General features: G+C 39.7%; 1 protein-coding gene across 1 annotated transcript in view; it reads left to right on the forward strand.

The window, feature by feature from the left end:
- Positions 1-26442, forward strand: part of LOC109070239 — a 68040-nt gene that overhangs the window by 37894 nt on the left and 3704 nt on the right. Inside the window, exons 5-6 of the mRNA XM_042716092.1 lie at positions 4348-4449; positions 21871-21963. Of these exons, the coding sequence (XP_042572026.1) occupies positions 4348-4449; positions 21871-21963 (195 nt within the window). The remainder of the gene's footprint in view (positions 1-4347; positions 4450-21870; positions 21964-26442) is intronic.

The raw sequence follows: 26442 nt of genomic DNA on the forward strand, positions 1-26442 counted from the left end.
AAGACTTTTTCCAAACTATAATTCCTGACTAAATGTATAATCAAGTGAAATATTATGAAGTTTCAATAACAGTATACACTAATATACCATTCAAAAGCTTGATGTAAATAATATAAATGTACCAATAAATGTAACTGAAACAAATGTAACAAACAATGCTGTTCTTTCAATTTATCCCCCTAAAAACCCTGAAAAAAAATATTCTCAGCTCTTTTCAACATTAATAATAATAATAATAATAATAATAATAATAATAATAATAATGATAATAATAACAATAAATGTTTTTTTTGTAGCGAAAATAAGATTGTTAAAAGGATTTCTGAAGGATTGTGTGATTGGAGTAATGATGCAAAAAATTCAGTTTGAAAGTCAGCTTTGATTGTTCCTAATAAACCTATTTAACTGCACTCACAAGTGAATATTTAATTATGTTGTGGGATAATTAAATATATTCTAAATAAACTACAAACATAAAATTATATACATTTATTTTGTCCTCACATTCTTTTTCTTGTAACTCATCCCTCTCAGTGACACCGCTGACTGAATGGCTAATTATGCAGCTCATTAAGCAGGCCTTTTGTCTTCTCAGGTGTGAATTCATGATAGTTGACGCCTACTCGCATATGACTTTTACCAACAAAAAGTGTCTTAGAAAATGTAAATCAATATATTGTTTTCTGTAAGTGAGTAAACAAGATGATTTTCAAATAATTTAGAAAGAAAAATTCTAGGCTACAAGCTCCAGTTCTCAAAAGTCCCGGGAACCAATGTTCTGTATGTGTTTTATTGCCTTATTCAAGTGATTTAACATTTTTAGTTTTTCACTAACCATGCATAACATTTTTTCAAAAACACAATCATGTACATACAGGTCCTTCTCAAAAAATTAGCATATTGTGAAAAAGTTCATTATTTTCCATAATGTAATGATAAAAAATTAAACTTTCATATATTTTAGATTCATTGCACACCAACTGAAATATTTCAGGTCCTTTTATTGTTTTAATACTGATGATTTTGGCATATAGCTCATGAAAAACCCAAAATTCCTATCTCAAAAAAATTAGCATATTTCATCCGACCAATAAAGAAAAGTGTTTTTAATACAAAAAAAGTCAACCTTCAAATAATTATGTTCAGTTATGCACTCAATACTTGGTCGGGAATCCTTTTTGCAGAAATGACTGCTTCAATGCGGCGTGGCATGGAGGCAATCAGCCTGTGGCACTGCTGAGGTGTTATGGAGGCCCAGGATGCTTCGATAGCGGCCTTAAGCTCATCCAGAGTGTTGGGTCTTGCGTCTTTCAACTTTCTCTTCACAATATCCCACAGATTCTCTATGGGGTTCAGGTCAGGAGAGTTGGCAGGCCAATTGAGCACAGTAATACCATGGTCAGTAAACCATTTACCAGTGGTTTTGGCAACTGTGAGCAGGTGCCAGGTCGTGCTGAAAATGAAATCTTCATCTCCATAAAGCGTTTCAGCAGATGGAAGCATGAAGTGCTCCAAAATCTCCTGATAGCTAGCTGCATTGACCCTGCCCTTGATAAAACACAGTGAACCAACACCAGCAGCTGACATGGCACCCCAGGCCATCACTGACTGTGGTTACTTGACACTGGACTTCAGGCATTTTGGCATTTCCTTCTCCCCAGTCTTCCTCCAGACTCTGGCACCTTGATTTCCGAATGACATGCAAAATTTGCTTTCATCCGAAAAAAGTACTTTGGACCACTGAGCAACAGCCCAGTGCTGCTTCTATGTAGCCCAGGTCAGGCTTCTGCCGCTGTTTCTGGTTCAAAAGCACACGCCTGTGCACGGTGGCTCTGGATGTTTCTACTCCAGACTCAGTCCACTGCTTCCGCAGGTCCCCCCAAGGTCTGGAATCGGTCCTTCTCCACAATCTTCCTCAGGGTCCGGTCACCTCTTCTCGTTGTGCAGCGTTTTTTGCCACACTTAATTTTTCCTTCCCACAGACTTCCCACTGAGGTGCCTTGATACAGCACTCTAGGAAAAGCCTATTCGTTCAGAAATTTCTTCTTTCTGTGTCTTACCCTCTCGCTTGAGGGTGTCAATGATGGCCTTCTGGGTTAACCCCTTACCCATGATTGCGGTTTTGAGTAATGAACCAGGCTGGGAGTTTTTAAAAGCCTCAGGAATCTTTTGCAGGTGTTTAGAGTTAATTAGGTTGATTCAGATGATTAGGTTAATAGGCTCGTTTTAGAGAACCTTTTCATGATATGCTAATTTTTTGAGATAGGAATTTTGGGTTTTCATGAGCTGTATGCCAAAATCATCAGTAGTTAAAACAATAAAAGACCTGAAATATTTTCAGTTGGTGTGCAATGAATCTAAAATATATGAAAGTTTAATTTTTATCATTACATTATGGAAAATAATGAACTTTTTCACAATATGCTAATTTTTTGAGAAGGGACCTGTAACATGCTGCTGCTCACATATTATTATAGCCCAGTTTGTGCTGATTACAGTGAGATTAGACTTTAGCCATTTAGATATTTATAAGAAACTGAAAAGAGCACAAAAATACCCTTAGACTCCAGAGGGTTAATAATGTGAGTGAGTGCAGGTACAACTGCAGGAGAAATGGCTTGAAGGAGATGAGATGGAATAGGATCAAGTGGACAAGTAGTAGGATGATTAGAAAGGATGAGTTTGGAGGCTTCTGCCTCAGAGAGTGAAGAGAGGGATGTGAATGAGTGTATGTTTCCTGGTGAGATGTGCTTGATGGATTGTGGTGTGGAAATTGTGCACTGATGTTTTTAATTTTTATTAATGAAAAACATGGCAACAACGTCGTCAGCTATTAGAGATGAAGCAGGAGGGGGGAGGAGGAGGACAAAGGAGCGAGGAAAATGTTTTAAAAATCATGCGAGAGTTAGAACCGTGTATATATATATATATATACATATATATGTATGTATATATACCAGTACAGGTCAAAAGTTTGGAAACATTACTATTTTTAATGTTTTTTGAAAGAAGTTTCTTCTGCTCATCAAGCCTGCATTTATTTGATCAAAAATACAGAAAAAAATTTAATATTGTTATATTTAAAATAATTGTTTTTAAATTTATTATACTTTAAATTATCATTTATTTCTGTGATGCAAAGCTGAATTTTTAGGATCATTATCACATTTTAGAAATCATTCTAATATGATGATTCATTATCAAAGTTGGAAACAGTTCTGCTGCTTAATATTTTTTCAGAACATGTGATACTTCTTTTAGGATACTTTGATGAATAAAAAGTAAAAAAAAAAGGAGCTATGTTTTTAAAATATAAATATTTTGTAATAACAATATAGACGTTACATGTGACACTGAAGGCTGGAGTAATGATGCTGAAAATTCAGCTTTGCATCACAGGAATAAATTATTTTTTAAAGTATATTTAAATAGAAAACTATTATTTTAAGTTGTAATAATATTTCACGATATTACAGTTTTTTCTGTATTTTTGATCAAAATAATGCAGGCTTGATGAGCAGAAGAGACTTCTTTCAAAAACATTAAAAATAGTAATGTTTCCAAACTTTTGACCTGTACTGTGTATATATATATTATATATATATATATATATATATATATATATATATTATATATATATATATATATATATGAAAATCAATAAGCAAATAATGAAAATAATAATAAAAGGGTATCGAATAAACATGTGTTCCTAATCTGTGTCCTAAACTCCTGAAACGTTGTCTCATTTAGAACATTCAGTGAAATTTATGAAAGAAATCAATTAAATGTGTATGTGAAAAAATTCAGATGTAACCTCCTTCGAAATCATTGACATTTTCATAAGTAACCGATTACAATTACACTTTTTTTCTCAGTAACTGTAAACTGATTACAGTTACAATTATTTTGTAATTAAATTAACATAATCCCATTAAATCTAACTAGTTAGTTCCCCAACACTGTTCATATGTAATATTCTTGAATATTTCACCCATTTAAAATGACATGTGACAGGAAGTGTTAACACACAAATAACTATATGGCTCGAAGCAAAATTTTATAGTTACAAAGTTTTAAAATGTAATTTTTATTTTTATTTTCACCCCACTGATTAAAGGAAAGTGGAAAACACTCTGGGAATCAAGACAATCAAGATGAATCAAGACAAAACCTGAAAAACTCATAAAAACCCTTAGGAAATTATTTAGAGAACCTGTGGTGAATTAGCTTTAGGGATTTGCTTATAAACTACAGTCACAGCTAAGTAAGCATTTAAAAAGGTAAGAGTATGCAAAGTGTCTAAAGATGATATACATATACTTACATTCTGTATTTGTTCTTCAGACCCAATTGCAACCAGACATGTCAGGACTCTTGGGGTTCTTCATGCATTTCTTCCAAATATTATGATGTTTGTGGCTTTTGTCCTCTGGGGTGTTACAGAAGGTGAGTGTTTCAGATCTGTTGATCACACAATAACAAAACCATCATAATTATTATTTATAACCGGGGTAGGCAACAGTTAGGGGTGCTCCGATCGGGATTTTTGAGGCCGATCACCGATTGCCAATCACAGAAAGCAGTATCTGCCGATACGATCATCAATACCAATCTTTTTAAAAGCTTTTTATCATGTAGAAATATTTATAGTGATGATCCAATCAAGATTTTTAGACATTTATTCTGGGCCTGAATTTAATTTTTTAAAATGAATTTCCCTCTTCGGTGACTCTTGTGAGAGGGGATTTTTTAATTAGAAGGGGTGGAGCCCCTTTTTGGATTTTTTTTAAAAAAAAAAAAATATATATATATATATATATATATATATATATATATATATATACACACACACTGCAGTTTTGTTTTGACAATCAAGCAAAAATATTGTTGCACAATATAGCGTACATACAGCACAAGCCTGATTTAGTGAGCTGTATGTGAGGCAGCATTTTACACCAGGTTCACACATATTCAGTTTGCAGTGCATATGCAGTCCATGTGTGGTATGTCAGAATCAGAAAGAGCTTTATTGCCAAGTATGCTTACGCATACAAGGAATTTGTTTTAGTGACATAAGCTTCCAGTACACAGAGACAAAAACAACAAAAAACTAATTGCAAAGAAATAAATTGTATGAACAGTTGTGCTATAGATGACATTGGAATAGAATAGAGTAAGATGCAGAGATGTACTTGGATGGAGGGGTAACAAATAAATATAAGAATATTGCACATTTTTTGCATAAGTGGGGAACATTTAACTGTTCATGAGGTAGATTGCCTGGGGGAAGAAACAGTTCTTGTGCCTGACTGTCCTGGTATTTGTGGCTCTGAAGCGCTGGCCAGATGGCAAAAGTTCAAAAAGGGGGTAACTTGGATTAGAGGGATTCATAGTGATTTTCTGAGCCCTTTTCCTCACTCTGGATGTATACAGTTCTTGAAGGGTGGGCAGGGGAGCACCAATAATTCTTTCAGCAGTCCGAACCGTTCTCTGTAGTCTTCTGATGTCTGATTTTGTAGCTGAACCAAACCAGACAGTTATTGAAGTGCAAAGGACAGACTCAATGACGGCTGAGTAGAACTGTTTCAGCAGCTCCTGTGGCAGGTTAAACTTCCTCAGCTGGCGAAGGAAGTACAACCTTTGTTGGGCCTTTTTAACAATGGAGTCAATGTGAAAGGTCCCACTTCAGGTCCTGAGAGATGGTGGTTCCCAGGAATCTGAATGACTCCACTGCAGCCACAGTGCTGTTCATAATGGTGAGTGGGGGGAGTGCAGGGGGGTTTCTCCTGAAGTCCACTGTCATCTCCACTGTTTTGAGAGTGTTCAGCTCCAGGTTGTTAAGACTGCACCAGACAGCCAGCTGCTCAACCTCTTGTCTGTAAGCAGACTCGTCACCGTCCTGGATTAGGCCGGTGACTGTAGTGTTGTTTGCAAACTTCAGGAGCTTGACAGAAGGGATCTTTGGAGGTGCAGTCGTTGGTGTAAAGGGGGAAGAGCAGTGGGGAGAGAACACATCCCTGAGGGGCACCAGTGTTGGTGGAGCGGCTGTTTGACCTGAATTTCCCCTGTCTCACTAGCTGTTGCCTATCTGTCAGAAAGCTGGTGATCCACTGACAGATAGAGCTAGGAACAGAGAGCTGTTGGGATGATGGTGTTGAAAGCCTAACTAAAGTCCACAAACAGGATCCTCACATAAGTCCCTGTTTTGTCCAGATGTTGCATGATGAAGTGCAATCCCAAGTTGATTGCATCATCCACGGACCTGTTTGCTCGGTAAGCAAACTGCAGGGGGTCCAGTAAGGGTCCAGTGATGTCCTTCAGATAAGCCAGAACCAGTTTTTTAAATGACTTCATGACGACAGACGTTAGAGCCACAGGTCTGTAGTCGTTAAGTCCTGTTATCTTGGGTTTCTTTGGAACGGGGATGATGGTGGAGCGTTTGAAGCAGGACGGCACTTCACACAACTCCAGAGATCTGTTGAAGATTTGTGAAAAGATGGGGGCCAATTGGTCAGCACAGGTTCTCAGACAGGCTGGTGTAACACCATCTGGTGCTTTTCTTCTTTTGTTCTTCCTGAAGACCTGGCGCACATTGTTTTCACTGATTTGAAGAGCAGGAGGCCGAGAGAGGGGTATTGATGGAGGTGTTAACGGTTGTGTAGAGAGATGATCAGAATGGATGTGGGGTGTTTCAAATCTACAATAAAACTCATTCAGGTCGTTAGCAAGTCGTTGATTAGCCTCACTGCAGGGGGATGGTGTCTTGTAGTTGGTAATGGCTCTCAGTCCTTTCCATACTGAAGTGGAGTCGTTGGAAGTAAGCTGGTCTTCCAACTTTTTAGAGTAGGTCCTTTTAGCCGCTCTAATCTCTTTGTTCAGTGTGTTTCTGGCCTGATTATACAAGACTCTGTCCCCATTTCTGTAGGCATCCTCTTTGGCCTGACGAAGATGTCTGAGTTTTGCTGTAAACCATGGCTTATCGTTGTTGAATGTTAAATAAGTCCTGGTAGGAATACATATATCCTCACAAAAACTAATATAGGATGTTACGGTCTCTGTGAGTTCATCCAGATCGGTGGTAGGAGCTTAAAAAAACACTCCAATCAGTGTGGTCAAAACAGGCTTGTAGAGCTTGATATGTTTCGTTGGTCCATCTCCTTACAGTCTTTACTACAGGTTTAGCAGATTAAAGTTTCTGCCTGTAGGTTGGTATAAGATGAACCAGACAGTGATCAGACAGTCCCAAAGCTGCTCCGTGGAACAGAGTGATATGCATCCTTTATTGTGGTGTAACAGTGATCCAATATATTACTGTCTCTTGTGGGACATGTAACATGCTGACTGTATTTTGGCAGTTCACGGGAGAGATTGGCTTTATTAAAGTCCCTAAGAATGATAAAAACATAGTCCGGGTGTTGTTGTTCTGTCTCTGTGATCTGGTCAGCGAGTTTCTGTAAAGCCAGGCTTACGTGCCCTTGCGGTGGGATGTAGACACTCACCAGAATGAACAAGTGAAACTCCTGCGGTGAATAGAATGGCTTGCAGTTGACAAAAAGCACTTCTAGATCTGAACAGCACATTTTCTTTAACACAGTTACATCTGTGCACCACCGTTCATTGATATAAAAGCATGTCCCGTCGCCGCACGATTTCCCAAGTTGATTCTGCATCGCGGTCCGCTCTGAACAGCTGAAAGCCCGGCAGATGGAGCGCGCTGTCCGGTATGGCGTCATTGAGCCAGGTTTCCATGAAACACAGAGCAGCAGAGTGTGATAAATCCTTATTTGTCCGGGAAAGCAGAAGGATTTCGTCCGTTTTGTTGGGTAGAGAGCGGAGATTTGCCAGATGGATGCTAGGCAATGGCGTTCGAAAAGCGCACCAGCTCGCTTTCCCCATTTGCGATTTTTGAAGCGTTTTGATCAGCGCCGCTGCTCCCATCCACCGACAACAACGTTCAGTAAAACGTCCAATTGAAATCCGGTAAAAGATTTTGTGGTGTGTTCTGCCGAATGTTCAGCAGTTCATCTCTGATGAAACCGATCGTTTTTGACAAACAAAAAAACAGGAAAAACGAATAAAAACAGTACAAACACTGGAGAGCCAAGCACTGAAGCAGCCGTCTGCAGCGCCATCAAGTCAGTATGTAAGCAGTGAAGAAGCAGCAGAGACAGTGCTTTCATTTTTGTGTCAATCCATATATATTTTTACCGCAAACTTATGAGCACAGCCTCCGTGAGAGCATGCAAGCACTGAATGGTTTAAACACTGGCTAAAATTAAAAATAAATGCAATTCATAAACTTTAGTAATGATGCGACACTGCCTTGTTTGTGCAAGTGACAATTCCTGTGTCAACTGTGCAGTATGCCACTTGCTTATAGTGCAGATGCGATGTGATTTGAAGCCATTTGCACATTTTGAGAGAGAAATTACTTTATAAGTTAGTTAATTAACAAATATGATTTAGACCTTACCATCAGCATTATAATCATTTTAGTTGCGTCGGACAGAGACTGAGACAGTGCGGCTGCATGTCATGCCAAACATCTCACATCAGAAGATCGTTTTTTTTTGAGATCGGCCTATTTAGAGAATGCTGGACCAAAGCGGAAAGTATTCAGACCCCCTTAAATTTTTTACTCTTTGTTACATTGCAGCCATTTGCTAAAATCATTTAAGTTAATTTTTTTCCTCATTAATGTACACACAGCACCCAATATTGACAGAAAAACACAGAACTGTTGACATTTTTGCTGATTTATTAAAAAAGAAAAACTGAAATATCACATGGTCCTAAGTATTCAGACCCTTTGCTGTGACACTCATATATTTAATTCAGGTGATATCCATTTCTTCTGATTATCCTTGATATGGTTCTGCACCTTGATTTGAGTCCAGCTGTGTTTGATTATACTGATTGGACTTGATTAGGAAAGCCACACACCTGTCTATATAAGACCTTACAGCTCACAGTGCTTGTCAGAGCAAATGAGAATCATGAGGTCAAAGGAACTGCCTGAAGAGCTCAGCGACAGAATTGTGGCAAGGCACAGACCTGGCCAAGGTTACAAAAATAATTCTGCTGCACTTAAGGTTCCTAAGAGCACAGTGACCTCCATAATCCTTAAATGGAAGACGTTTGGGACGACCAGAACCCTTCCTAGAGCTGGCCGTGTGGCCAAATTGAGCTATCGGGGGAGAAGAGCCTTGGTGAGAGAGGTAAAGAAGAACCTAAAGATCACTGTGGCTGAGCTCCAGAGATGCAGTCAGGAGATGTGAGAAAGTTGTAGAAAGTCAACCATCGATGCAGCCCTCCACCAGTCGGGGCTTTATGGCAGAGTGGCCCAACGGAAGCCTCTCCTCAGTGCAAGACACATGAAAGCCCACATGGAGTTTGCTAAAAACACCTGAAGGACTCCAAGATGGTGAGAAATAGGATTCTCTGGTCTGATGAGACCAAGATATAACTTTTTGGCCTTAATTCTAAGCAGTATGTTTGGAGAAAACCAGGCACTGCTCATCACCTGTCCAATACAGTCCCAACAGTGAAGCATGGTGGTGGCAGCATCATGCTGTGGGGATGTTTTTCAGCTGCAGGGACAGGACGACTGGTTGCAATCGAGGGAAAGATGAAGGCGGCCAAGTACAGGGATATCCTGGACGAAAACCTTCTCCAGAGTGCTCAGGACCTCAGACTGGGCCGAAGGTTCACCTTCCAACAAGACAATGACCCTAAGCACACAGCTAAAATAACGAAGGAGTGGCTTCACAACATCTCCGTGACTGTTCTTGAATGACCCAGCCAGAGCCCCTGACTTAAACCCAATTGAGCATCTCTGGAGAGACCTGAAAATGGCTGTCCACCAATGTTTACCATCCAACCTGACAGAACTGGAGAGGATCTGCAAGGAGGAATGGTAGAGGATCCAGGTGTGAAAAACTTGTTGCATCCTTCCCAAAAAGACTCATGGCTGTATTAGATCAAAAGGGTGCTTCTACTAAATACTGAGGAAAGGGTCTGAATACTTTGGACCATGTGATATTTCAGTTTTTCTTTTTTAATAAATTGCAAACATGTCAACAGTTCTGTTTTTCTGTAAATATGGGGTGCTGTGTGTACATTAATGAGGAAAAAAAATTAACAAATGATTTTAGCAAATGGCTGCAATATAACAGAGAGTGAAAAATTTAAGGGGGTCTGAATACTTTCCGTACCCACTGTATATTGCAGCCACCACACTAGCCATTATATTTAATCGAAGAAGATGTAGACATGTATCTTCAGTGAATGAGGGTTATGTACATGAAAAAGATGTTCCCTATCTGTTGGTCACGACGAGTTATGTCATGATGACATAGGGGGTCCATGGAAAGTGCCACAACCTGAACCCTGTCTCAACCCTGTGGCATTGCAAATGTTGACAAGTAGGTGTGTGTCAGACAAATGCTACGCAAAAGAAGTAACCTTTCCAATGCCCCAGGGCAAATTTGCTGACCTTGCTGCTCACAGGTACCAAAAAGGTGAGTACATCACTGCTGGAGATAGACATGCCGATGCTCCAACCACAGAAAATCTTTTCTTAAGAGAAGTTATTTTGACCTTCATGAAAGGTGCTTCATACCTTTCCTGTTTATTGTTTACAGCTAGGCAGTGACAATGGCGAAGCAAGCCTACCGGAGAAGGGTGCTACAAAGGCCCATAGGGAGGTATTATGTGGAGACACTGATATGAACTGACCCAGGCCTAGGTGGGAATCAAGCCATATGGACACCTAGCCCTGTACAGTGGCTGACCGGAGACCCGGGCAAGCTAACACCGATACTGGGCCTGGCATCAGACTGCTCCACCCAGTCTGATTGCCTGGGGTGCTGGGTTCACCATCCAGGGAGCTCTACTAGAGGAGGGCAAAGGCACTCGCATCCCTGGGTAAGGGGGAGTGGGGCAGCAAGCGTGACACCGGCCGGTCCTTCCCGCCACTTACCTATTTCCCAACACATGGGAGGAAACAAGCTGGACACAGAGACTGTAGAATATCACGGAGCTGTTTGGTGTTGCCCAGCCCGCAGCTCTACAAATGTCTGCCAGAGAGGCACCATGCGCAAACGCATAGGAGGCAACACTCCATGTGGAGTAAGCTCTCACCATCAGGGGGCATGGCTAGCTTTGAAACTGGTACAACAAGATGATGGCATCCATTAACCAGTTGGCCAACCTCTACTTGGAGAAAGACAAGGGGCTGCTCAGAGTTTCTGGAGCTCCATGTGTGGTTCACGTATATGTGCAACGCTCTTATGGGACACAGCAATGCCAAGGCTAGATCTGCCTCTTCCAAGGGCAGTGTTTGCAGGTTCACCACCTGATTGTGAAAAGGCATGGCGGGAACCTTGGGGACATATCCAGGCCGGGGTCTCAGGACAACATGAGAGTAGGCTGGCCCGAACACAAGGCACTCTTCACTCACTGAAAATGCAACCCTCCCAGGCCCTCTTGATGGAAGTGAGTGCAGTCAGGGGTGTTGTCTTAGCAGACAGGAATTTAAGCTCAACTGACTTTTCAGCGATAAGAACACCAGTTCATGAAACAGATTCCACTTCAGGCTTGCCTAGTAGAAGGGGCTCTAGACTGAGTGATGGTGTCTACGATCGCCGGTGCAGGTCACTTAAGTCTGCCACATCCCATCCTCCACACGTGGAGGTCCCAGAGATCTAGACATGGGTACAATATGTTTTGAGCCCCTGAGAAAGGAGGTCCTTCCTCAGACGGATGTGCCAGGGATGGGCTGCTCAAAAAACCAGGTCAGGGTGGGCTAGTAATGCTCAATCAGCAAGACATGTTCCTCGTCCTCCCTGACCTTGCACAATGTCTTTGCGAGAAGGCTCACTGGGGAAACGCATATTTTTGTAGAGCCCAAGGCCAGCTGTGTGCCAGTGCTTCCATGCCGAGGGGGCCCTTGGTCAGGGAGTAATACAGCTGGCAGTGAGATAACTCATTGGAACCAAACAGGTCTACCTGGGCTTCCTCGAATTGACTCCAGATCAGCTGGACCGTCTCGGGATAGAGCCGCATTTGTCTGGGGAATGTGAGGTGTTGTGAGCTTCCCTCGGATGTGGATGGCACGCAGTAACTTGAGCCATGTCTGACTCCAGAGGAAATGACGAGTGAGCTGAGACATACAACATGATCATAGACCTCCCTGGCGGTTGATGTACGAGAAAGATGATGTTTTGTCTCCGTGTGGGTTGATGTGTGATTTTCTTTCAGAGGTGGCCAGAACTAGGATGTATTGATTGAATACAGCTCTAGGCAGTTGATCTTCCAAACAGTCGAGGCTCTGTGCTGACCCTCGACATCCAATGGCCAAGTAGCACGTCTGTTCTGTGCATTTCTCATGCTCTGGTTCATCAGCTGAACAGCCAATCAGAATGATCAGATGGTCTGACTGACTGACGAGCTCCAACACTGATTCAACATGTTTAATTGCTCCAAAAAAAGCAGATGAGGTCCAACTTCAGCAGACGGTCCAGAACACACTGAGAAAACTTAAGTCGGCTGACGAACAAAAACCTCACAATGGCTGACCATCGGCTTGGTGTGTTCCGGGCTTAAATACCATGTTCAAGACTGCACCGGGATTCCCTCTGCATCATGGAAATCATACAGCCTTAATTTATAACTTTTTACAAATACGACACACCTTTATCTGCACAAAGGGATGGTGTCTGCGAATATGACCAAAGATGTTGGATGTATAGCCTGCTTTAGCAGCCATTTTGTGTCCACATCTTTTGCAAATTTATTTCATTCTCAAGGACAACTCATATTCCTTTTTTAATATTCCAAGTATTCCCATACTTTAGATTTTAACTTTTTTTCAGCAGGGATGGCAGCAGGTCTCTGTCATTTTCTTCACTGTACATGCGTGTAGCAGCCAAGTAAAAGCAGAGGGAAGCACCCAAGCAGAAATAATATGTGTGGGTGAGATTTGTATTCATTCATTTTTTTTTTAAACCGTAGATATGCAAAGGTTTACGGTATGATAATCATACTTGGTATATTGTAACAACCCTACAATTGATGCACCTGAGGTGGTGCAGTGGTGATTAGTCATGTTGGATGGCACAGAAGGCATCGCGTCCTGGCTCATCACAGCTGGACTCCCCGTGTCTCCGTAGGGAATGGCCAGAGATGCTTGGGGAGGCAGTGCGTCCCCGAAACGCAGTCTTGTGCTGCTGGTGATAGGGGGCGTCATGGGCAAGGGTGAGGAGGCATTGTGTCACTTATTGTCAACCCACAAGCCTGATAACCCAGAGGAAAAGGAAACTGCTCTTTTTCTGCTTTTTTCCCCATGACTCAGTTTTCCCATATGAGTCTGAAGAGCTGGCATTGTAAACTACTCCCAGGTTCAGGAAACAGTCCTCCGTAAAATGCACTGCACACACACAAATATTTGGGTTGCACTGTTCTGGAAAAGTGTTGTAAATACAACTTAACCACTTATTTCTAGTCGTGGCTTCTTTTGGAAGGCCAAACAAAGTATTTTCACTTTTGCAATGAAACACACAGTGTCCCCATGAAATGCGTAAATGTAAACATTTGGGTGGTGTTATGCAAATCTTCACACACAGTGACGTAGACATGTGGGGGCATGTTTCAACGAGGCATTTTAGGAGGGCGTGGATGAGTCTTAACTTTTAAATAGAATATCTCCTTGGTTTTAGTCTTTGCAACTTTAGGAATCTTGTCTATTCACGAACAGCTTGTAACACTCCAAAGAGAAAGGAAAACTTGAAATTGTATTATATGACCCTTTTAGTAATAATATTATTGCTAAAATGTCAATTTTTTTATTGACTAAATCTAGACTAAAATACTTCAGTTTAACTAAAACTAGATTAAAATGTTGAGAATTTAGTTGACTAAAACTAAATAGGATAAAGTTGACTAAATATGATAAAAAAATAACAAGGACATTTAACACGGGACTAAGACTAAAATTGAAAATAGCTGACAAAATGAAGACTACACCATCGAGGTAGTGAGGATGGAGGAGGCAGATGAGTCGCTTCTGGCTTAAAATGTGGCTGAAATCACTCGGGAGCCGCACAAGACATTCACTGCAGGAGGAGTGAGAGGTCCGCAGTTACGGACACGGCAGAGAAGCTCTCACTGTAATCCTCAGATCTCCCTGAGCTCTAGCCGATGGTCCACTGCTTGTGACAGAGAAACTGGCAGAGACTGAGGATGCTGCTCTGACCCCCTTGAGGAGGGAGAGGCAAAATCTCAGCAAAGCCATGCTCATGCGCTCACAGTAGATGATGCATGAGTCTTTCATGAGTGCAGCTCCAGCGTGTTTGTTGACAGAGGACAGGTAATGACCGCAACCAAGAGGACGGAGATGGAATGGCATCTTTAAAAAGACATGAGCTGTCCATGATGAGAAACTGCTCTTTTAGTTTAAGCACCCAGGGGAATCGCTGATTCAACAGGGACACTGATGTTTGTGCCGTCATGCCAACTAGGAACAGCTTCTTTCTTCCAGTCAGAATGAAAAGGTTTTGGGGAGAAGAAATCTTTCACCCACTCCGCTCCAAAGCAAAAATCTGATGAGTGGATGCACCTGTTGCCTATTTATACCCGTATGAGCTGGAATGAATCTTCCAGGTCATCCATCTCAATTCCAGCGTCGATGGAGGATGTAGCAGGCAACCCACCCCAGATCTCCTCACACAGCTCATGAAATACGCTTATTTATACAAATCAACCAAATCAGATCTTTAGCTGTGGAGATAAGTTCCATCTTCCTTGATCTTTGTCATCCCCTTCTTCGCTCCATTTTATTCTTCTTTTTGACCACCTTGTGGTGTCTTCGCTGTAAAGATTCTACAAGCAGATCAGGAAGGAATTACCAATTCACATGTTTAATACAAATTACTTACAGTAGGTAGACAACCAAAATGGGTAATACCGAAAAGAGAACGGTCCAGCATTTAGCAATAATTCTTATTAACTCTGTTATTATTCTTGATTTTTCAAACTGCTAACACTTTGCATTTTTGAATTATGCCTTTACTGTGTGACCAAAAATTTAGTATTTTCTGTTTCAGCTGTTTGATTGCGCTGGTGCCTTGCGCACAAATTCACTGGAAACAGCGCAGTCGTTTACCGAGCCATTTGGCGCGAGCAGCGGTCCACTTTGGCATATTGCTAATTGTGATTTTTTCCCCATCGATACTGAAACACGCGTGAACTACAAAGCCTATTTTTTCTCATGAATTGCTAAGCTTCAAATGGGCAACATCACAAATATGGAAACGTTTGGATTTCTCCCGAGTGAGAGAGCCCAACCTTATGTTTTTCATGTTTGTGAGACACCACAATTTTAAGTAAATTCATTATCAGAAAAAAATTCAAGTAATCAAGAGGGCGCCTTCCTGTCATTCATGCACATTAATAATTTTTGCACAAACACTTGAATATGAATATTAATTCACATTTTGCATATGCATTACAACGTAAATTGTTTTTTACATGCAATTATCCAAAATAAAACCAAACAAGATTTGTAATGAAGATAAAACAGATGAGAATAAATGCTGCACGTCACACTCAGCATCACACGCACCGCGCAAATCATGCACTTTGATATTTTACACACCAGCATTTAAATGCGGCTGCAATTTTATTTTTTTTACTTAAATTATATGAAAGCAAGTAGTGCCAGGCGATAAATCGATTTTAGCGATTAACTCGAATGTGTAGTTTACATCGGTTTGTTTGAATGAAAATCAGTTTTCTTTTTAACATCCACCGACGCTCCACTCAGGGCTCAACCCTCCCCTGCGCGTCTGCCACAGAGACATGCTGCCGAGCAGAGTATGTGAGCGGACTGATTTTGACTGGAGCGAGGAGCGGATTTTTTTAAGAGTCTGAGTGGCGTGGTTTTCATTTGCTCCAATAGCACAAGAGTACAATTCAGGCCAACAGCCCGTAATATAACTGCATATTCAGCAGGAATTCACGTTAAACATTTGGCTATAGCTTGATCAGAAGGTTATAATGACTGCAATAGTCGAGCAGGATGTTACAGGCTAGTTCTCAAGGAGTTTGTCTGTTCCTTTTACTGATTATTTTCGGGTTATGCATGATTTAAACAGGTAATCTTACAGTGCTACTACATTATCAGTATCTGATTTTGAATGATTTTGAAATCTGTAAGAAATGCATCGATCTGTTTAGATAAAATAACTGATGAAAATGTACTGTTATTTTCATCACAAACAAAATTTGCACAGCAGAAAACAGCAATTATACATTTTAATGCCGACAATGTTATTAGTTTGACATGTGTTAGGGAAAAAGTTTACACACAATAGCCTAAGCCACTTTGAAACTCACCTGTTATTTTATTTATTTAAGCGAATTCCTCAAAAAGGCAACAGGATGTTGTAAATCAATTCCTAGTGCCACAAGTCCACTAACCAACCAACTCTTTCACAGAAAAGCTTTCAACATTAACACCATTAGAACAATTATTGACAATTTCAATTCGGAAAAGAGATTGTCAAATTTGGGGAGAGGGATCAAGATTGATGGTCAAAGAGATGCACAGCCTGACCATCACATGTAAACCCATGAGAGTAAACAAGATCGTTGGATTGACTCCCCCCCCCACCTAGCAGAACCAGACTGAAATTCCTAAGGGGACCTTTTAACCTCTGGTCTCCACACAGAATATCTTTATGTCAGAGAATGGCACAAGAACTGTCTTTTATAGATGTAGATGCACCAAAATGAACCCCCAAAGACTTATAAATGAATATCAGTCCATTGCATAGCTCCATATTCATTTATGTGTAACCCACACATTTGACTATCATGTTTCTAATCACTTATTGTGTATGTCTTTTTAATAACTATTGAATAGCTTAAGGATTCATATTCATGTTTAGTATGTATGTGTTTCAATCTGGTTGCTTGAAACATTTCTGACCATCAGTTATTTGTCAAATGTATCATATTCTTGTTATAGGAATCATGTCCAAAATTATACCCTGCAAGAGCGGGAAAATTCAGACCATGTGCTTGATAAGATAACATATGATTTATGATACCCCGAGCAAAGACAATATCTAATTGGTCAAGACAACATTTGAGGTGTGGCCAAAAGGCCAGTTTAAATACTCAGGACACCATCAAATCTTGCTTTTAGCTTTGGCTTTTCAGCTGCTGCTTTTAGTCATCACTTTTAGCGTTCTTTGAGAGCCGTTCCAGCGTGCTTTGGCCTGCACGCCTGCTGCTACTTAGCCACGATGAGAAGAAACACCACCTAGTCTCGTCAAACTTTACTTTATGTCTTAGATTTATCTAATAAAGCCTTATTCATATTGAAAAGAGAAGTATCTTGTGTTTTGTGCTTACAAGTTAATGTCTTAAACTGCCAATCTTGTTACTGTGCTAGTTAATAGTGTTTTCACTATACTTTGGATATTAACATCCATTGCAGAGTTGATATTATATGGCTCGTTCAACGAATCGCTGGCCATTTCAGTGATCAGCCATAAAACAGTGATTCTGTTCAAATTCCCTTTAAAATCTTAAATGATTCCCTTTGAGCTAAATTGACCTGTTTCCCTTACAAGAGAATACCCATAAAGCACTGTGAAAGTTGTAAGCTGAACGAATTCCTGTGTTTCCCTAGAAGATGGAGCCCGCAGCTAAATCATCCATATATTTCTTTTTCAAAGCGCTGGTAAAATGAAAAGTGTATTATCATACGGGTATAAATTCCTTTATTATATACAAGTGCATCTCAATAAGTTTGAATGTTGTGGAAAAGTTCATTTATTTCAGTAATTCAACTCAAATTGTGAAACTTGTGTATTAAATAAATTCAATACAAACAAACTGAAATAGTTTAAGTCTTTGGTTCTTTTAATTGTGATGATTTGGGCTGACATTTAACAAAAACCCACCAATTCACAACAATCTCAACAAATTAGAATATGGTGCAAAGGTTTCTTGAGCCCTTCAAAATGGTCTCTCAGTTTGGTTCACTAGGCCAGTGGTTCCCAAACCTGTCATGGATGAACCCCCGGCCCTGCACATTTTGTATGTCTCCCTAATCAGACAGACCCAATTTAGTTCTTGCAGTCTCTACTAATGAGCTGATGAGTGGAATCAGGTGTGTTAGATAAGGGAGACATACAAAATGTGCAGGGCGGTAGGGGGGCCTCCAGGACAGGTTTGGGAACCACTAGACTAGGCTACACAATCATGGGGAAGACTGATGATCTGACAGTTGTCCAGAAGACAATCATTGACAACTTTCACAAGGAGGGTAAACCACAAACATTCATTGCCAAAGAAGCTGGCTGTTCACAGAGTGCTGTATCCAAGCATGTTAACAGAAAGTTGAGTGGAAGGAAAAAGTGTGGAAGAAAAAGATGCACAACCAACCGAGAGAACCACAGCCTTATGAGGATTGTCAAGTGAAATCGATTCAAGAATTTGAGTGAACTTCACAAGGAATGGACTGAGGCTGGGGTCAAGGCATACAGACATGTCAAGGAATTTGGCTACAGTTGTCATAGACCTCTTGTTAAGCCACTCCTGAACCACAGACAACATCAGAGGCATCTTACCTGGGCTAAGAAGAAGATCTGGACTGTTGCCCAGTGGTCCAAAGTTCTCTTTTCAGATGAGAGCAAGTTTTGTATTTCATTTGGAAACCAAGGTCCTAGAGTCTGGAGGAAGGGTGGAGAAACTCATAGCCCAAGTTGCTTGAAGTCCAGATTTAAGTTTCCACAGTCTGTGATGATTTGGGGTGCAATGACATCTGCTGGTGTTGGTCCATTGTGTTTTTTGGAAACCAAAGTCACTACACCCATTTACTAAGAAATTTTGGAGCACTTCATGCTTCCTTCTGCTGACCAGCTTTTTGAAGATGCTGATTTAATTCTCCAGCAGGAGTTGGCACCTGCCCACACTGCCAAAAGCACCAAAAGTTGGTTAAATGACCGTGGTGTTGGTGTGCTTGACTGGCCAGCAAACTCACCAGACCTGAACCCCATACAGAATCTATTGGTTACTGTCAAGAGGAAAATGAGAAACGAGAGACCAAAAAATGCAGATGAGCTGAAGGTCACTGTCAAAGAAACCTGGGCTTCCATACCACCTAAGCAGTGCCACAAACTGATCAACTCCATGCCACACCGAATTGAGGCAGTAATTAAAGCAAAAGGAGCCCCTAAATGAACATACTTGGCCAGAAGGCCAACAATTCACTAAAAATGTTTTTTTTTAATCAGTCTTATGAAGTATTCTAATTTGTTGAGATGGTTAATTGGTGGTTTTTTGTTAAATGTGAGCCAAAACCATCACAATTAAAAGAACCAAAGACTTAAACTACTTAAGTCTGTGTGCATTGAATTTATTTAATACACAAGTTTCGCAATTTGAGTTTAATTATTTAAATTAACTTTTCCACGACATTCTAATTTATTGAGATGCACCTGCATTAAATTGTTTAATTAAGGTTTATAACAGTTTTCATGAAAGAGTTCAAGTTAAATCTTTTTGTTACTACCAAATTGATAAACAGCAAGCACAAAATATACAAAAGTAGCAGTTCTTCTGGGACACTCAGTGTCTGAATTCAGTCACTCGTTTTCATTCACTCCTTCAAATGCACTGAATTAGCGGAAGGAATAGTAAATGAAGGTATGGGGACAATTTTGGATTCAGCCACTTTTAAAGCAGCTAAAAGGAAACACTAAACTGTGTGCCTCTTTCCTTTAGAACTTTTACTCATTAACATCTAGTATCATCACTAATAGTCATTAATCACTTATCTTATTAACTCAACATCAATATCAAAGAATGTTTTCTGCCAACATTATATGAACATTCATCAAATACTGATGATAAGATACGGTGATTTAATGAACATCGTTTTGGCAGTGTTTAATTCTAACACTTCCATAATTAAGAGAAACGTTAGGAACATTGGATCTCATTCACTAATAATTGCGTACGTTTTTCGAATTAATACACAGATTTTAACTTCTCACGAAAACTTTCCGCCTAATTCACAGCATGTGCATACGCACATGAGCTTGTTCTTAAACTTGTTCTTCTGTTAGTGAATTTGTAGTCTCCAAAATGAGCGCCAGCGTGCACAAGGTTAGTAATTAGCATAATACACGCCCAAACCAGCTCCATATAAGGGCTTTCCACAAAGCGGCACTTGTCCAGAGAAAGACAATTATGGCACCGAAACAAAAGAAAAAGAAAATTAACTTTAACGATAATGAAGCTGAGGTTTTGCTGTCGGAGGTGGAAGCCAGGAAAATGCGTTATTTAAAAGTGTATCCACTGGCGACGGTTGGAGAAGTAAAAAAAAAGTGGTTTGACATGAAGTATCACAGACTATTTGAACGTTGATGGAGTGGTAATTTTTTCTGTTCACATAGTGCTTTGATATGTACATGGGTACAGTCTATTGCACCGATGGTATTAGGTATGCCACTGATCTCATAGAACCCCCTCTTAACTACCATCTGATGTGCCACATCATAAGGAAATTTTTTATAAATTGGCATAAGACCTACAATAGCTTTTACCACCTTGTGAATTGCACGGCTTATAGAGGGTTGGGAAATTCCGGCTCGGTCCCCAATTTCTCTTTGAAATGTTCCCATAGCAAGTAATGCGATAGTACACAGAACTTGGAGATAAGGTGGTGTAGGGTGAGAGCGGTTGGTGATGTGGCTTAGGTGTGGTTCCATTGAGTTGCATAAATCAATAAGGACTTCTCTGGGCAACCTAAAGCGACTGAAGCCAATCGTCACTCCCAGCGAACATATCTGTGCGCTCTCTAAAGACGGGCTCTCTCCTTAGAGCACGCGCCGCAATGTCTTCAAGCAGTACCAAGTGTGCCATGCCTCCAAACACAAGATGAGACACATTAATCACCGTTTATATAAGGATAGATCAGGTGATTGTTGTTTGGACATCTAATTATATATATATATATATATATATATATATATATATATATATATATAATATATATATATATATATATATAAAATTGGACCTCTAATTATACTTTATTATCAATTTTAATGTCTAGTTACTTTTCACCCACCCTGTAAATAACATATCTAATTATATGTAGGGTTCTTAACACATGCTTATAAGCCCTGGTCGTACATGATTATTGTGTACATGTGTGGTATAAGTTGTTCTTGAATTTTTTCATACGTTTAGAATAAATTTTTGTATTTTAATATATTTAAGAAATTTTAGCATATTTAGTGAATGAGACCCATTGACTGTAAGTCACACTACAAAATAGCACACACAACCTTGTGCATTTGAAGTTCATTTCCATTTTAAATATTCAAAGGATGTTACAAGAATGTTGTTCTCATTGTTTTTCACCCAACATTATGAGGACAAAAAGTCTACAAAGTATACATAATGTTTTTTGTGGTAACCTTTTGAGAACATTATTAAATACTAGGTTACGTTGAATGAACATTATATTAACGTAACAAGAATCTAATTTCATTCGTTGCAGCTCGCTAGCAACTGCTTTCTTCACAAGCTTTGTTTTCAAGTATTTCAACTCAAATCAATATTTCTTGTCTAAATATTTATGTGGCAAGTAGCCATGTAATAAGAGGGATAATGTACATCCAGGCAGTTTTTAATCGCAGAATAACACCACTCATGGTGATACAAGACCACCCTGTTGGTGGTTATTCTGCGATAACAACCAGTTGGATGTACATTGTCCCTTACTTAAGAACATTCCTTGATGTTTCAAAAATAATTTATTCATTCATTAATTTATTTTTGCAGGATTTCTGTATGAGACCGTCTCTTGCTGTGCTCTATATATCCAGAGGCCTCTGATGTTGATTTATGTTGCACCATATTTAGAACACATGTCAGGTTTGGATTTTTAATTTCAAATTTTAATCTTCAGCATTGAATTTAACAATTTAAATGAGTGATTTTATGTTATTTGTATTAATGAATGCTTGAAATGTGGATTTTTTTAAATTATTGATGTGTTGTAATACATACTGGCAGAGGCTATTTACACAAGTGAAAATCACAATAGATGCTACTTAAAGTAATCAAAAATAGCATTGTTTAGCATTAAATATAAATAGTAGTAAGATTCTATTTGCTATGTTATTTATACTGTTTTGTGGTGTCATTTTTGGAGCAATTTCATTCTTCCCATTCAAAAAGCAAAGTTAAACCTATGTCACGAAAAGTGATGTATGTGCGTTAATTTGGAGTGGCGATTGGCTGCCATGGGTAATGAGTATGCATCTACGTCATCAGTTTTCCAAGCTTTTCTCAGTATTATTCATGAGAATGAACTCTTATGATCCAATCACTGTGCTGTATTATGCATAAGGTTGTATTACATCAGAGAAATCAAATCTCATGAAAGAGCTTCCGCGATGTTAGTTATCCTCTGTAAACATGAACGTAACAGTATTTAATATGACAACACATGGAGTGAGCATGTGAGAGCGGTTTCTGCGTGGAAAGCCAAGACATGCGTACGATACCAGATTTCACCATTTCATTCATACCAAAGCATTGCAAATAAAACGTGCATTTTTCTGGAATGTAGAGAAAGGAGGGGAAAGTGGGGACAGTCCTGAGGTTAAGAAATTAACTGTCACGGGGCTGATGAGATGTGAGGATCCATGTGCAAGCTTTTATTGAACAAAGACATGGTCATAACAGGCATGGGTCAAACAATGGCAAACAGGTATATAGAGGGCAAGACACATGAATAATCCATGGGCAAGCGTGGGTCTTCGGTAAGCGAACAATATCCAGACAGGGTAATCCAAAAATAAGAATCAAAAACCAAGTAAACAATCCAAGAACAAAACACGAAGGCCGGAAACGAGACAACATGAGCTAAACAATACTCGGCAGTTTGAAAGTGATCTGAGTGAGTGTTATATAGTGAATGTCTGATTGGTTTCAGCTGTGTGTGTGTGTAATCAGTGCATTCAGCTGTATGCGTGTAATCAGTGCAATGGATGATGGGAACTGTAGTTTGGGGTGAAGTGCAACAGTGGGTGTGGTGCAAGAGTCCATGTAGTGAGCGGGTGACCTCTGGTAGTGAGTGAACGGAAGTTCCTAGACCAGATTCTTGACATTCACGCTGGGCGATCCTGTGAAGCATGAAGCCAGGGGAACATCAGTATAAATTTGTCCATTTAACTGATTCGATTATCAGTTTATGCACTGAACAGTCATGGTGTCCTGCTTTGTCTGTCACTGGAACCTTACCAGATACAACGTTCTTTGTTCTGTTGTTCAGTTAAACATTATCACTGTTCCTTTTATCCTTGTTCTGGAGGCCTGGCGCTTGCTACCTAAATTACTCTCTTCCTGTGAAACATGAAGCGGGTCAGCAGGGGACAATCAACCATTTGCTGGCATGGTTTTAAACAAAAGGGTTTCGATTGGATTACGTTATTCATATTTCGTATTCAGTTACATTCGCAGCAGTTTGCACATCAGCTTGCTGAAGAGAAGGTCAGCTACTCGTCTGCGGAAATGATGCATATAATAATGCGACTATAATCTCATATAGCCTAAAACACACTCTCACACGTTTATCATTTTAACGTTTTGGGAGGAGTAAAATTTGCATATGTGGTTTCATCAACCAGATGCATTTACACTTGTCTAGTTCTGTCTGTAATAAAACACAGACCATTTCCTGAAGTGGTTTGAGCAATCAGATTTATATCCATCTCGTATGCGTTTCGGAGGGCTGTAACACCTGGTCTTGTCACGATCAGATGGCTATCCAATCAGAAAAACACATGAAGTGACCAGGTGTAAACAGTCCCATAGATATCTACAATACCAAACACAGAACAGACTAGAACTTAAGTAGCAAGGCACATGAGGATAATTAATGAAACACAAGTGAATCAAAGCAAAGACAGAAACTAGAGCTGTGTCCCAAAGTTGAGTGTACACACTTCGAAGTCCACGGACTTCGAAGACCAGGCCTCCGAAGTGCACGAAGGGTCCTCCGAAGTGTGTGAGATGCGCCGCCTTCCCAGGATTTTGTAATTCCGCCACCAGGTGTTTCTGATTAGCGCTCTGTCGCATAGCAACGGTGCGAGAGGAGAGCTGATGAGAAGACAATCCTGCCAGGATAGGTGGAGCCAGATTTACTTATTTTTGTTTTTATGTTTTACATCATAATGGAGGAGACGGTGATGTACCTCAGGCTTAGCCAAGACCGAGGCCAGGTAAGTTACACTGGTTTGCGGCGTCCTTTGTCGGATTACAACTTTAAATACAGGAATTGGCTTGGAGCTTACTTGATTAATGTAATGATACATATGAAAAACTACAAAATACACACATAGCAGTTCAAATGCTGACTGATAATATACAAAGGTGTGATTTTCTATAGTTTATTGTCTTGACCAAGGTCATTTTATGTAGACAGGTTTGCAACCCGGATTTTTTAGGCAATTAAGCATAAAAATAAAACTGAATTTTTTAAAAAAAAAAGAGAGTGTTATAGATTTTTGTTTAGGAGGAGGTTTTGAAGTTTAACAGTGCTCTGTTTGGCCGGTCCGAGTCCTTCAGATGCAGCCTTTGATATAGTTAGCAAAATTTGTTAATATTCTGACAGTAAATGTTGTTACTTTCATTTTCAAAATAATCAGAGGTGGACTGTAAGAAAGTACATTCGTTAAGTATATTCGTACAAATATGAATTACTAAGTTTTCTTTTTTTTTCCCCCACAGACAGCAGCACTACAAAAATATGGTCTTTTACAACATGACGCATTGTTGTAGATTAAACTAACCAACAGTATATTTAGTAGGCAACTTTAAATGTAATAACCTTGCACATATTCAGAATTAAAATGCAACATTCACAGTAGTGCAGCAGTAATATTAATGCAAAACCATCCTGACGAATTTTTATTTCAGAACAATACTGTATACTTTTACTTTTACTCTCAATACTTTAAATATATTAGAGTATGCAAGATAACACTTTTACTTAAAGGATAGTTCAGCCAAAAATGAAAATTGTGTAATCATTTACTCACCCTTATGTTGCTCCAGGTTTGTGATTTTCATTTTTGGGTGAACTATCCCTTCAGCTAAGGTTTTAAATATGACTAGTAGTTTTTCCCAATATGGTATTAGTAGTTACTAAAAGTAGTTTACTAAAGCACCTCAATATTTCTTCTACTAATTACTTTGTCATAGCTCTAAACAATTTCTCTTTTCCTTCTTTCCCTAAATCAGACCAGATCCCTGTACTGCAGGATAAAGCTGAATGTGCCTGCGCTGGACAGGTGTTTAATGGTTTTGGGCTGAGCAGGGAGACCCTGACTGTGCTGCTGGATCTTCTGAGAAGTGGCACAATCCAGACCCTGGTGTTTATCTTCTGTCTGCTAGTGGTACATCATACAGAGTGGTTTCCAGAGTGTTTGACATGTGCCTCGTTACACTGTTACTGAGTCTCTGAGGAGGTGCTGGCCATTCACCAAGAGATTTACCTCCTGAAGACCCCAGAACACATGGAGGCAGGGCTGGGCTCAAACTGATGTTGTCTTTCTGATGTTAAACCTAAGCTTTGTTGTAAATAGTTGTAAAAAAAAACAAAAAAAAAAGTACTTGGAGTAATGTATAGAACAATTTGTTTTAATGTGTAAAATAAAATAAACATAGAAGAATGTTTTGTGAAAAAAATTATAAGCTGCATTAAAAAATTAATGTGTATCATTACTTCTCGTTTATTTACACGTGAACATGCAAAACAAAAATACAAAATGTACAGAAAGTACTCAGGCTCATTTACAAATAAATTACACTACAATAGTGGATACTGTATACAACTTATTTGTTTCATTTTTAACTTAAATCACAAAAATAAACTACAGAAATTAGGTTGTTTCACACACAATGTGACATTTAAACAAAGATATCCACTGCTTTCTCTTGGCTAATAGAGAATGGCTATTAAATAATGTATCTGTTAAGCATTCTCTCAAGAACAGAAAACAATCCCACCATTCTCTCCTGTGCTCTTCTCTATCTCTCTCTGGAGTTTGATGTCCTCTCTGAGTAGCACCACCAGCCTCCACTCTCTCCCTCACACTCACTCTCTCACCTGTCCCAGGACACTGACTCCCTCACCTGTCCCAGGACACTCTCTCCCTCACCTGTCCCAGGACATCCACTCCTCACCTGTCCCCAGGACACTTGCAACAGGCAGAGCAAATAAACCATGCCTGTTAATGTTGTAAAATTTTCCTTGTTCAAAATAAATTGCTAGAGAGGTCTTTTCTACACACACACACACACACACACACACATATACATATACATATATATACACATATATAT

Source organism: Cyprinus carpio, chromosome B1 (assembly GCF_018340385.1).
Source record: "Cyprinus carpio isolate SPL01 chromosome B1, ASM1834038v1, whole genome shotgun sequence".
Taxonomy (NCBI): domain Eukaryota; kingdom Metazoa; phylum Chordata; class Actinopteri; order Cypriniformes; family Cyprinidae; genus Cyprinus; species Cyprinus carpio.